Raw genomic sequence first — 14,925 nt, forward strand, 5'->3', positions numbered from 1 at the left:
GATCTGGGGGCAGAAATAAACTACAGAATGCAAGCAGGATGGAAGAATTGGAAAAAAGTGCGAGGAGTACTATGTGACAGGAAAATAGGAGTTAAGTTGAAAGGTAAAGTACACAGGACCGTTGTGAGGCCGGCAATGATGTATGGAGCGGAGACGAGGGCAATAAAGAAGACAGAAGATAAGAAACTGGATGTGGCAGAGATGAGAATGTTGAGATGGATGTGTGGTGTGACAAGAAGAGATAAGATACGGAACGAAGTAATTAGGGGTACCACGGGTACCACAGGAGTTAGAAAACTATCAGATAAGATACAAGAAAGTACACTGAGGTGGTATAGTCATCTCATGAGAAGAGATGAACAGTATATTGGGAGGAGGTGATGAAAATGGAGGTACAGGGAATGAGGAGAGGGAGACCAAAGCGAAGGCAGATGAACTGTATCAAGGATGACCTTCGATCAAAGGGATTAACCAGTGATGAAGTGTGGGACAGAGGTAGATAGAGAAAGCTGGTAAGAAACATTGATCCCACATAAAAGTGGGAAAAGATGCGGACAAAGAAGAAGAAGGTATTACATATGCCTAAAACAAATATAAAAATTGTGTATTTTGAATCATTAGAAAAAAAAATGCAGGACATAGCGGACAATCCCCTTAAGCAAGTTTGGACTTACAAGGGGTAAAAAGCATTAGAGGCTTGGTTATATCCCCCTGAAAATTTTGATGAGACACATGTATTGAAGCCTGAATTGGTTCGAAATCATATGGTCTGCTAACTATGTGAGAACAACCCCACTGAAATGTTTGAAACCCCAAATTTTGACTCCCAAATTGGTGGTTCACTCTCCTGTGCCCGAATTTTCAACACCCTATTTCCTAGCCTTCTCTGTCCAAGAGGAAGGTGTCGCTCATACTCCTGGGAGTTGGGAATTCTGGGAAGTTTCTAGGATTCCGTTGTTGGAACCACTTTCTGCTGGCTCCAAGAGTTCCAGTCCAGACTTGTCAAGACCTGATAGTTTAGAAAACCCTGGTTCCATCTCAGGAGTGTCAATTTATCCTGAATGACTTTCTTGGCTTTTGGCCACCCGATTGTGACTACCGACTGTTGCCGGAAAATCCCACCTTTCGTGGTTTTAGTCCCCCATGGACTAGGTCAAAAGGTCCCGCTCCTAACCTACCTCTAGTACAGCCTCAAGTCATGGAGTGGCGGATTCATCTCACTTATCAGAAGAAAAATGCTGAGAAGGAACTGTCCTCCATTCCTGAGTCACCTCAGAATTCAAACCCTTTCCGACATTCTCGTGGAAGATTGAAACACCGGTTGGAACTTGAGGCTGAAGTGACACACTCGGGTGTATCTAACCTGAACGTGGCAGCTCTGTTTGGCATTTCTGGAACAGAGCTTTGCCCTGGATCATTGCCTGATTTTTAGGATTTTTATTGGCCTCTTCTGAATCTACGGATTCTGTCTCTGGTTCCGCATCAGAGAATGTTGATAAACCACAAATATCTACTGTTATGCGAGGTTATAGATCGGTTAAAGACATCCCGCTTGTACCTGGAGAGTTGCCGACTTAGCCTGTCTCCAGTGCTGCTAGAAATTAATATGGCTCGCCAGGAGATTGCTGAATCCTGGTGCATGTCCAAAGACAGAATTTAGAGACTCAGAAGAAGAACTATAAATCTCCCACTGAATCAACTAATGAGCAGGATTTTTTTTTTTATTTTGAATTCTTAATATTTTGTCAAAATTCCCCTTTCATAGTTACAGGGTAATTAGTAAAAGTAACTCGATAAGCCAAAAACGTTGATCCCTACAACAAAAAGGCAATATTTCTTCTATTATTGTAAATTTTCATAAGTACTACATTTCAATATAAAACAAATTGTGAGCAATGTCTTCTGTATAGCTTACATGAGTCAAAAGACAAAAAGTTACTTATAATTACACCCTTCAGTGCTGGAACAAATCTCAGAGAGTACACGTTTGAGTTTGACCTCTGACATTTGCTCGTTTTATGGCTGTTTTTTGGTTTTGGCAAGAATTTCATCATGCCAAAGAGGAAAAGACAATTTCAACATCCCGCTAACATAAGGAAGGAGAAAATTTGCTCTAATAAAGAGTTCAGAAGTGGGTAATATTGGAGATATGGGTAATATTGGAGATATGGGTAATATTGGAGATATTAGCAGAGTTAGTCTGAAGCAGAGAAAGAGAGTGTTGTGGATGAAGGAGCAACCAGGAGCCTAAAGAAGCATGATATTGAGTAAAGGGATCTTCATTTATGATTAAATTATGATAAATAACATTGTTTTGGTTTATTGATATCCAAAATGGCACATTAAATTCATAATAATCATGATTTAATATTTTCTATGTAAATTTATAAAGAAAAACTTTGAATGTCCGTACCTCTAAACTATGCGTATTGACCTTCAAATTTTAACCTCTCCCTTAATTTCAAAGATATAGTATTGAAATTTGGTATATAACTTAGAAAGACATTATAAAACAATCAAATTGAGGCCTCTTTTCCCATTTTTGTTTCATATTTTTTTTCTTACTTTTTTTCCATGATTTGTAGGGTTTATTTTCTTTACCATGATGAAAAATTTCATATCTAGCAAAAAAAAAAAAAAAAAACTTTTAGAAAATAAAATCTCTATTTGATTGGAGGTCTACATCATGTCTGTATAGGGTATTAACCCCAGGTCTTAATATTAAGTATCAAGGGAGGAGAAAAAATTTGAAAAACACTCGTTTTCAGGATAAACTGCTCTGGCGTTGCAAAACCAAAGTTCAGAGGCAAAATTCCTATGCAGTTTGGAGATATCCTAAATTACCTTGTTAAGATATCCTAAATTACCTTGTTAAGTGGTACAAATGTCAAAGTCCTGTCCTTGAAAAATGGCATTAGCCAGCCAGACCCCTTAGAGGCTGTGGAACGGGACAGCTTATATGAGGAAAACGGTTTGTGTAATTGTTTTATAAATTGTTAATTTTCCTTGACCGTGACAAAGTTATGTCATATTTAGTAAATTTTAATTGTACTGTAATAGTCCAAAATCAATAAGTTTTGTATTCTATAAAATTGATTTTGGACTACAATGAATGTCAGTTTTCTTTATGAATGTGTATGCCGGTAATAATGAAGACTAATAATAACTGTGTTAAATTAGATGGTGTTATAGGAGCATTATTGTAAGGGATGGATGGTAATCTAATTTCTAGTTTTCATATACATTGTCTTTTATGTTTTATCATCTATTCCCAACAAAGATTCTTTTATATCACCGAACTGTTAAATGATGTACCTAATAATTAGAATTGTATAAAGTTGGTGTAAAGCATTGTCACTAGTGAAGAGACAATTTTGAGATTTTTTTTTTTGGGGGGGGGGAATGTGAAAAAAGATTTACCTAGGGAAAATACAAATTATTTCAAATTACATTATTTTAAATTTTCTATTATTATTTCTAATATATTGTACTTTGTTAATTGATTGTGCTCTAGTGCATCGCTTTTAATTAAAAAATACTTCTTTCTTTGTTTTTTACAGAGTAACAGCACCCAGTACCCAGCAGGGAACAGTTTCTAGGATTAGAAACAAACAATCACAATTTGAATTTTACGGTTCCTGAATCCTGACTGGTCATTCTGAGCAGCCCAGATATTAATCAGTTTTAAAGATCAGGTTTTACAAATTCCACAGTGCAGCACAGTAGTAAAGGGGGCTGGCCAGCTAATGCCGGTTCTTATTGACAGGACATTCATACCCCTTTATAAGGTGACTTAGGACATCTCCAAACTGCACAGGAATTTTGCCTCTAACTGGTTTTGCGCCCCCAGGCTGATTTATCCTGAAAATTTGTGTTTTTCAAATTCTATCTCCTCCCTTGATAATTAATATTAAGATCTTGGATTACTACCCTATATAGACCTTATATCGACCTTCAATAATATGGTTTTTCTTTCTAAAACTATTTTTTCTGCCATATATGAATTTTTTCATTATGGTAAAAAAAATAAACCCTAAAATTCAGGAAAAAAAAATTAAAAAATATAATGAAAAAAAAAATGGATAAAAATATTGGAAAAAGGGCTTAATTTGATTGTTTCATAATATATTTCTAAGTTATATATCAAATTCCAATGCTATATCTTTAAAACTAATGGAGATTATTGAATTTGAAGGCTAATAAGTATAGTTTTGAGATAGGGGCGTTCAAAATTTTTCTTTGTATTTTTACAAAGACAATATTAATAAATCATGATTATTATGAATTTTATGTTCTTTTTTGGGTGTTAATAAAAGAAAACTATCATGATCTAATCGTAAATGAAGATCCTTTTGCTCATTATCTTGTTTGTTTTTCTCCTGTGGGCAAGGCGGCCGCTCCTACATACAAATACAAACACACACACACACACACACACACACACACTCTCTCTCTCTCTCATTTTCTTTTCCTCTTTAAAATGATAAAATTCTTGCCGAAAACAAGAAAAGCAAACGTAAAAATAAGTGAATGTCAGCGGGTGTTCTAAGTTTTTCTTTGTATTTTTACAAAGATATTATTAATAAACTCTGATTATTATAAATTTTATGTTCTTTTCTGGATATTGATAAACAAAAACAAAGTTATTTATCATAATTTACTCATAAACAAAGATCCTTTTGCTCAGTATCTTGCTGCTTTTTCTCATGTCAGGCAAGACCGTCGCTTCTCCATCAACACAACTCTCTCTCTCTCTCTCTCTGTCACTACCGATATTACCCTCTTCTGAACTCTTAATACAGCGAATTTTCTTCTTCCTTATGTTAGCAAGATGAAACTGTCTTTTACTCTTTGAAAATATAAAATTCTTGTTGAAAACAAGAAAAACAAACGAAAAAATGAGTGAATGCCAGAGGGTGCTCAAAGTTTTCCTTTGTATTTTTAAACTAATAAACGAAAAAAGTTATTTATCATAATTTACTCATAAATGAAGATCCTATCTATGAGGGTTTTGGCTGGACTGAAGGGTGAAGGGTGTAATTTACCGTGTAATATATCATCTGTGACTCGTGGAAGCTATACACATACCACTGTTCACAATTTCTTTTACATTAAAATGAAATAATTATCAACATTTACGATAACAGAAATACTGCATTTTCTTGTAAGGAACAATGTTTATGGTTTGAGTTACTTTAACTAATTACCCTGTAACTATGAAAGAAAGAGGAATTTTGACAAAATATTTATTATACACATTCTCCATTGCCATACTAAGCTCAGTGAATATTTTCAGGATTTTGTATTTTTCTTCCTACACCCCCATTTAACTGGCATTCCAGCCAGCCTACTTAAAACGGTGTCAAATGCTAAATCTAAAATTATTTAGGGTTAACTTACAAATGTGAAAAATAATAACATTCTCCAAGGATTATTACACTAGTGTGTTTGTCTTCATGATTATCATAAAGTGTCGTATCTGCGGAAATATTTCACCGATAAGATGAAAGCTGTACCAAATCCATTCATTCTGACATATGAACATACATGGATGACCTGGTCGTTGAGAAGCTGGGCAAAGCCGTAAATGAAAAACTACTAGATACATAAAAAAACAAGGCTGTGTAGTATATTTCACAAAGAGGTAACTAAGGAAACTGAACGAGAAACTTGAGACAAAAAACCCAAAGTAGATAGTTCCTATCTCCAGTCATTACTTCCCAATTACCATTCATGCTGTACTTTATAAAACATAAGTAAACACAACCAAGAGACTTACACTGTGCCTATATGAGTGTAGTGTGTAATGTGCAAAACTTAGAGAAAGTTAGCTTCTGTAGAACATCTGTACTGTTCAGTATACAAAGAAAATAAAATAAAAGTACATTGCCTTTGGACACCACATAAAGCATTATGCATGCAATTGAATTTTCATACTGAAAGAAACTCCCAAGTGTGAGTAAATTTGATGGGACTGAATATCATTGTGAATTGGCCTGGTTGTTTATTCTTCAGTAAGTTTGTAGAAGAGGAAGAGAAAAAGTTTATGGTGCCCACACATACATATTGAGATTAGCTTTAGGCTTTAGAAATAAATATACGGTAGTAAACTTTACTGAATCTTTGTTAGTGACGTTCTCATTAAATGTGTGGCTTACTGAGTAACCTGTTTCCGATGATTTAGTATTAATATGGAAGTGTCCAGTATGTGTACTTTTTTTGTCAAATCTTTAATTTTTATTTCAGTTATAGAGGGACTGAAGTGTAAGGGGATACTAGATTTTCTTACAATACAAATTTTCTTTTTCTTTCATTTTGGTAATAAAATATTCTTTGTTAGTCTTTTTTCAATACACTTCCTCCCAGAGTGTTTTATGTTCCAGCCTGAATTGATTCATTGTTAATATTTTCCTCTCCTAATGTTCAAATAACTTGAAATAACGAAACGCTCTACCTAGAAGGCATACTGCTCCTCTTTATTTAGGACTCCTTGTATAGCACTGCAGAGAGACAGTATAACACTAGAAAATAACATTAGGAAACTGGGGTTCAAGCAAGGTCCCCTTGCCCAGTATAAAATCAAGGAGTGGTGCCCAGTGTCTAGTTCTCCTGACTGTTTACCTTTCGCCCAGATCTCTGGGTATTCCACCGTTTTTCTTTTTGTGTAGTGAAACGGAGTGTGGTCATCATCCGGAAACTAGGCAGTCTGCGTTTAGTCTGCGTGCTACATCTGGTCACAGTCCGTAAACCACTACAGGGTCCCAGGGTTGGCGGTTACAAACAAGACTTTCCAGGGATGACAGGTGACCTATGAGTTGAAAGCACAACTGCACTGGAAGAGCTTCTCTCTGCAAGAATGGACTTGCTATCTCTCTTAGCCTTTGAATTCTGTTGTCGGAGGGAAAGCCTTTCCCCAACCTGGTGTCCAGGAGCATGCCCAGATATACTAGTCTCTGTGATGGTTGCAGGGAGGACTTCTCTAGATTCAATAAAATCCCAAGATCATGAGAAAACTCAAGAAGTCTGTCTCAGTGTTGGAAACTCAAGAAGTCTGTCTCGGTGTTGGAAAAGAGTCGACATAGAGTCTGCTATGATAGAACACTTGTTGAGATACCTTTACAGACGAATGCCAATCTTGAGAGTCAAGGTTGATAGTAGAGTGAATACTCTTGCGAAGATCTGAGGTGCTGTCGACAAGCCGAAGCACAGCACCTTAAACTGGTATCGTTGGTTGTCTATGATGATCCTTAGATACTTCCTTGAAGATGGATGGACTGTGATCTGGAAGTATGCGTCCTTTAGATCCAGCATGCACATGAAGTCCTCTGGTCTAATTGCCTATCTGACCATGTCTGCCATCTCCATTTTAAACGTAGTCTGTTGAACAGACTTGTTCAGGGATTAAAGATCAATGACTTGTCCCCACCCCCAGACACCTTCTTTACAAGAAAGAGTCAACTGTAGGGCCTGGGGAAACGTCTAGGTCCTTTAGGAGAGCATCCTTCTCCAATATGGTCTGGACTTCAGCTAAGAGGGCCAGTTCCTTCATGGACCCCTTCGTATAGGAACTCGACAGAATCGGACGTTGAGTCAAGGAAGGGAGAGATAGCATGAAGGGGCGCGATAGCCTGGACGAATCACGGAGACCGCCCAAGCTTCTGCCCTCTGGTGAAACCACCTCTGCTACTGCTGTTGCAGCCATCCTCCCATAGTGGATAAATGGGAGGATTGCCTTTCCTAGCGGGATTGGCCTCGACTACCATCCTTATCTCCTTTGGTATTCTGGCTTGATCTGGACTGTTCCTTGGCTAGATAGGGCTCGGGGTCGACAGAGCTGCTGCATGACATCATGGCTCTTTGGAGAAGAGAGTCTTGGCTTGTCTTCATCAAGCGATCCACCACCCTTTCGACATCCTTGGAGTTGAAACGAGGTCTGTCCATGTTCAATGTCCTCAGCCTTGTAACTTCTGTCTTTGCAATCTGCCAGTGAAACCTCTCGATCTCCGCATCTCTCTGCTTAAGGATCACATTCATCCACAAGTTCACCACTGGAGGGCCAGAAGCTCAATGGTACTTGTGCAGGAGAGCAGGAACGTTGACATTGCCTTCTTAGCGTCCTCTTGAGACCAGTCCTCAGACCTGAAGAGATGGCCCACCAAACCAAACCATAGATCCAGCCATGAAGTAGCCTTCTTTATATTAAGTATCTTGCTCTGAGAGAAGCTAACATGCAATCAGGAAAGTTTCTGAAAAGAACTGTTCTTAGTCAGGGATACCACCGCTGGGTCAAGAGGTAAAGCTGCGGGCTCCTCCCCCATAACCTCGTAATACCTCTTATGTTGAACGAAAGGAGGAGGGAGAAGCTTCGTCGGGTTGCTGATTCTTAGCGACTGCTATCCTTTAGTGACTTGGGTGTAGTTCTTCCTTTTGGCACCCTTCAACCCCCTTCAACCAGGGCAGAATCGCGCTGGTTTTTGGTGGTTTCTAGGTACCATACAGAAGGTCCAGGACTATATCCTTCCCCAATGGCTGATACTGTGGACTGGTCATCCAGGCCATTAATGGCCCTCATGTAAGCCAAAATTTGACAGAATGCATTATCTTCTCTCTGCTTGGCTGCCAAGATCTTCAGGCTGGCTGGTCTCGGGAGGGTGTCATCTAGATCGTAGTCCTGATGAGATTCATCCACCCATGAGCTCGCAATCATGGCAGCCCAAGGTTGGTCGTGATCGTTGTCGTGGAGCCTGTCCGAAACTCGCGAAGCGTGGAACTCGTTCCTCTCTTGTGGACTGGAGGTGAGGCTTTTGGTGTACTTCCGCTCTTTGGCCCCAGGAGGAATTCTTCCAAAAATGAAGGTTTTCTGGTTTCCTTCTTAGAGGTGGTAAACTTTTCCGGATGAGAAGAGGGAGAAGGATGAACTGCCTGGGGAGCAGGAGGAGTGAGCTTGACCTGAGTAGCAACCTCTATCGGAGAAAGACTGTAATTAGACATTTAGCGAGTTCTTCCTAGGAGACCTGGAGCCCTTGCTGATCCTGGGATAGAAGATATCCCCTGGGGGTGTGTCTGCTATCTTTAATGCCCCCTCTTCTTAGGAGGGACGATAGGTGTAACGTCAACTTTGAAATAATCCTGTTGTAGCCAAGAAGAACCTGCTGAAGGATTAAGTGACCTCACACGTAAGGGAAAAAAATCCCTTAAGGGTATGTCGTTCCTGCAGCTGTGCTGGGAGGGAGCTCTTATGTCTTAGGTCAGCTGGTTTGGAGACTCTTGATGCCTCCAGAGGGATCCAGAGGAGTGCTGGTAGTCACTGGGTTCATCTGGGTTGTTAGTGCAGCTGAAGTAACTATGGGAACCTCAAATGAGTACTTCAAGGCGTGTTGGACTGCCTTGACAAAATCCTCAAACCAGGGCATATCCTTGGTGATGGGAGGGATGGTCGTAGTTGCTTCAAGTGGTGTGTCCCTCACTGTAGGGAGAGTGGTATATCTTCCCCCGAAGGGGAGTGCTTACACTTACCTGACAAACTGTTAACTTGATCCATCTTGGAGGAATGGGTGGGAGATTGTGGACTGTCTACCTTTGCTGCCGGAGCTCTAGGAGAACATATATGCCTCTCCTGATGGGCAGGAAGACGCGAAGGCTCGCAAGAAGCTGCACGCTTGCGTGAAGGTTTGCAATCATTGCTTCACGATGTTGTGCTGCGTCAGTGGTCACGTGTTCATGCACCACCGCCTATGGAAAAACAATCAAGAGTTGACACGCTACCGCACGCTGACAAGTGATTGCGAGCTGAAGGTGAGATGAGGTCTGGCGAGCAATGGCGAGCAGAAATGTCCTCGCGTGCTAGCCTGCCTGTAAGAGAACGCTGAATCCCGTTCACGCATTGTACTCTGGTTGTGCGCTGTATTCACGTCAAACGCCGGGCGGCTGGGGAGTCTCATGTTTATCACTGCACACTGCCATTGTTCATTTCGTCCTCACCTCTTGCTGCTACACTCAGGCGATGGCGAGCAAGGTTCGTCATCGGCAGGAACAGTCTGGTTGAGCGCTGAGTGGTCACATGCTCTTGGTAAGGCTACAGTGTTCGTCAATACTCAAGAAAGAGAACCATGAGCACTCCTATATATCTCCGGAGCAGACTCTGGGCGAGCTGTATTAACCGAGCGAGTAGACCCAGCTGGGCGAGGCAACTCAGCTGCTCCTAGTCTGCTCACTACCTCATAGTCGTGCTCCGAGGGGTTATAGCAAAGCATGGACGAGTCCAAAATCCTTTTTGAAGCTCTGCATGAAGAAGACTAATCAAGGGAAGACCTCAACCGTAAATGGGAAAGGTGTCCCTTGAGAGAAGCTGGAACAGCCATCACACTTTGCACTCGTTCTGCCAAATGAGCATGCTCAAAACGAGAGTACGCCGTGATAAGCACACTGTGAAGTGTCAGCTGCAAGCAGCATTCTGGGAGAAGCTGGAGACAGTGTCAATAGAACAGCAGCAACTGGCAGGGGGGCTGGAGACTTCTGAGGCGAAAGTCCATCGGAGTCTCTGGGCCTAGAGACTATATGGACTTTCGACTCAATCCACCACCTAGAGTCTAGGCGGTGGACCGAGGTCGACCTCTGAGGAAGCCAGTGTACAGTTCCTCTGGGTACCCAACTGCAAAAGTTTAAGTAGACCCTCCTTCGATGGCAGAGGAAAGGAAAGGACAAAGCTGCAACATGTCGTGAACTGAAAAGGAATTTCCGAAGGTGGAGGGTGGGGCCACTTCACTAGGGAAAGCAGCAGCGTCCTTCGATCTTGCGGGTTGTCCAGGTGTTAACTGGTCGACGCTTCTGCCCAATCTATCCTCCAAAGAGACCGATCGAGCAAGAGCTATGGAAAGATATTGAGAGGCGAAAGAAGAAAGTCAAAGTTTTTTCACTTTTGAGGATGACCCCGAAGATGAAGAATCCTTCTTCGACTTCTTCTTACGCCTTCAGCCAAACCTCTCCCACTGGAAATGACCACTCCCCCTATTTCACGCAGGTCTCCTCCTGCGTGCATGAACGTCCTCTGCAAGGCGGAGACAGGGAATGGGTTCGATCTCAACCAGAGACATGAAGGTATCGCAAATGCGTCCTTCAAGTCCAGGACATATCCGCATCACAGCCTCAAAGAAGAAACTCACTCACAGTCTCTAAAGAAAAAGCAAAAAGAGGAAATTAGTCAAATGGTCAGTCAGTATTAGCGGTTGGGAGAAATGCATATATACTCTCAACCCAGCCAAAAGCAAAAGTGGCGAGAAAACTCAGGTGCGTAAGTGAGCGGGGTAGCCAATACTAACACCCCCCCCCCCCCGGCTAACTAGCAGTGGGATACTTAGCTAGGTGTAGCTTTGCCGAATGTTTAACTCTAATAAAGAGCAAAAGTTTGTATTTTGTGATGTAACAAAGAATTATTCATAAGGGTTGCCATATCAGGATCTTACCTAATTTATAACTACCACTGCAATCACTTAATCTAATGAGCTGACAATTGGTTTGTAGTCAACAGAGATGCTGAGGAATTAGTAAAACATGGAGTTTTTATGATAAAACAAAGTTTTATGAATACTTACCTGGCAGTTATATATATATATAGCTTAGGCGTCGAGAGATAGAGGCGGAATCGTCCTGGCGCCGAGAGCGACAGGCGGAATCGTCCTGGCGCCGAGAACGACAGGCGGAATCGTCCTGGCGCCGAGAGCGACAGGCGGAATCGTCCTGGCGCCGGGCAGACGAGGAAGCAGTGCGGTGTCGTGTCTTTGACGAAGCGCACAAATGTTCCTTAGGCAAGGAAGCTGACTTCTTGACGGGTAACCAGTCGTCTTTACGTCTGTCGGACTGGGAGTGAGGGCGGCTAAAAGCTTGTACTAACAAGAAAAGCTGCTTCTGCATAACTGACATGAACGACTTAGCGACTTCTGCTGGATCCTGCAGTTCAGAAGGAGACAGCTGTCGAATAACACTGGTGGAAGGAGGAAGGAGAAGGATCTTCTGCTGCTCTATCCCAACTTTCGACTCTTGATTTCGTCCTCTTCACAGGCACGGTATCCAACTCGTCCTAAGAAGGACAAGGTTCGTGGCTACTAGAACCGGGAGAGTGAGAACTAGACTGTTCCTCTGGGTTCCACCTCCTCTTCGTCGGTCTCGAAGCCTCGTACTTCCATTTGCGTATGGGAGAGGGATTCAGGGAAGAAACCATCACATCCGACACACCTTTTCCGTGGCAGTCAAGAGCAGCCTGGGAATTTGCAACAGTACTGCCCGAGGCGACAGCTGACCAAGGATACGTACCTCTCATCCCCTTTCGGTCGTCAACGTACCTTCTCCCTTGGTCCTGGGAGCTTGGTAGAGGTCTAGACCTAGGGTAATGACAGGTTAAGTCATTCGCCACCTCCACTGCACTTTCACCAAGCACTAACTTCACTCTCACTAAGCTTACCTTTAAAGGCCGCAAGTTGATCTTTAATGGCCTTCAACTCAGCAGCCATCCTGGCGTACCGAGGGTCATCTGCGGATACGGATCCTGTAGAAGGGGCAGGAGTTACTACCTCAGGGGAAGGATCAACTTCCAAAGAGGAATTAAATAAGGGCTCAATAGACAAATCAAGACCAGGTTCGCTAGCAGACTTAGATTTAGATCTAGAAGCTCTCCTTACTCTGTCAAGCTCTAATTTGCGCACATAGCGCTTCATAGCTAGCCAATCCTTCTCATTTGAAACCTCACATTCCTTGCACCTATTATTCAATGCACACTCAAAACCCCTGCAACCCAAACAAACAGTGTGAGGGTCTACCGACACTTTCGGTGCATTCCTCATTCGCACACACAAAAATGAAGCTTCTCACTCACATTAATCAAAAACAAAAATCACAGAATAAACAGAATCACGATTGCCAAATCCCCAAATCAATGTACTTCACCTAAAAGAAGTCCGGTACAGCAACACAGGGAAAGCGAAAAGAAAAAACTCTAATGGCAGACCAACGGTGTTGTCGATCCGGCAGGCAGAGATGATCAGAAGAACAGAAAATGGGAATGATTCCAAGTGCCACCCTGTAAGGGTTGTTAACCACCTAACCGCACAACAACCACAAGGCGGTTGCCGCGATTTTTGAAAAAATTCTGCCGAACGTCAGAGACTAAGCTATATATATATAACTGTCAGGTAAGTTCTATTCATAAAATACTGCACTATAAGGACAAAAAATAAGAAGTTGAAGAATTAACTTACCTCCCCACCTCCATATGGATCACTGTATATGTCAACATCATCATCCTCCTGCTTGTCATTTTCATTGACATTATCATCTTCCTGCTTGTTAATTACATTGACATCAGCATCCTTCTGCTTGGCATTTTCCTTGACATCAGCATCGTCCCGTTTGTTACCTATGTCATCATTATCATCATCCTGCTTGTTATTTTCATTGACCAATTCAACATCCATTTCTTCAGTGGGTGCAACTTCCTTGGTCTCATCCATTTCAACTTCTTTGGCTTCCTCATTTTCCTCTCTATCTTCTTTTTTAACTACAGCTTTTTCATCTTTTTTGTCTGAGACTGAACCCTTTCGTACCCGTTTCTCCCTCTGAAAGAATAACTGGAACTTTATTTTCTATCAGAGAATTAATAAGTTACAGTTTAGACAGAGAAAAAGGGTAAATAAAATTACAGTGATAGACTACGACATGTGCTTTGCATTTTACCTAGAGCAACCGAGACTTTTGAATGTCAATAAAAATGCAAGTATTCATAGTGGGGGAGCACTCGGAAGATAGCACAATACAAATAAGTTGGCAATCGGTAGATAGTCAGATACTGGAATTTACATATCGTTAAGATCTCTAAGGTACATTTTTTACTTGGGATAAGAAAAGGATAAAACATGTATCTGTATAACTATAGATGCAAATGTGATATTGATTATTTGGAAAATAAGATGATCATGGAGGTAAGGTGTGAAATTTGGACCAGATTGGGTATAAGTACTGAAGATGGGAAGTCCATTCAGGTCCCCTCATAGCAATAAAGAGATAAACTGAATTTGAATAAAAAACACTAATTATAAGAACTATACCTTGAGGTATAAAAACACAGCATATCATTAATACTGAGTTATTCACTTTAAACAATGAAATAATTATCTAAATATCAAAACCCAAAATCTAAGCACAAGATTCCAAGTGGTGTCCAAGTTTTCTCCAATTGCTCATATATTCAAAGTAGTGCTTGAAATTGTGAGTTCCAAAAGAACCCTGTAACCGTGAGCTACTATCTAAATATTTATAAATGAGGCGGGTATGACCAGTCCCCAATCAGTTACTTCAACCTTTCGGTTACTATTAAAACTTTAGATCACAAACTTAATTTTTCCCTGTAACTTATGCATCTATTATAACCAATACACCTCTCATTTTCTGGAATCAGATGACCTAGGAACTCTTTTGGATTGGATTTATGAATCTGAGAATTAACCTATAAGACCAACTAAAATATTCCAATTGTTTTTACTTAGTATCACGAATCTTTGTGTCTTTAGATTACCAGGAAAATATTCCTTTGAATACAAAATAAAATTCTCTCCACCTCAATATTACTCATCAACAGCAAATTGAAAACCTAAAAAAGACAGGACTTAAAGGATGTCATATTGGTTGATGCAATGTAGAATCAGATAGAATTACCATCATAATGAAAATAGAAAGAGGCTAAAACAACATGAATAGCAACACCTAAATTTCAATATTTAGTAGGCTCAACCCTTACATGATGATGTGTGTCTATTGACATACACAAGCTGTCACACCAGCACCCCACTGACATCTATTGATATATGTTCAGTTCCTTTGAAACCCTGAAGGAGACAATTGCTTTTGTTTATGTACATATGACAACACACTTTAATC

The 14,925-nt window shown here is 40.9% G+C and overlaps 1 protein-coding gene across 1 annotated transcript in view; it reads right to left on the reverse strand.

The window, feature by feature from the left end:
• Window positions 1-14,925, reverse strand: part of LOC137645799 (high mobility group nucleosome-binding domain-containing protein 5-like) — a 279,134-nt gene that overhangs the window by 55,786 nt on the left and 208,423 nt on the right. Inside the window, exon 10 of the mRNA XM_068378745.1 lies at window positions 13,251-13,607. Coding sequence (XP_068234846.1) covers window positions 13,251-13,607 — 357 coding nt within the window. The remainder of the gene's footprint in view (window positions 1-13,250; window positions 13,608-14,925) is intronic.

Source organism: Palaemon carinicauda, chromosome 8 (assembly GCF_036898095.1).
Source record: "Palaemon carinicauda isolate YSFRI2023 chromosome 8, ASM3689809v2, whole genome shotgun sequence".
In the NCBI taxonomy this organism is placed as follows: domain Eukaryota; kingdom Metazoa; phylum Arthropoda; class Malacostraca; order Decapoda; family Palaemonidae; genus Palaemon; species Palaemon carinicauda.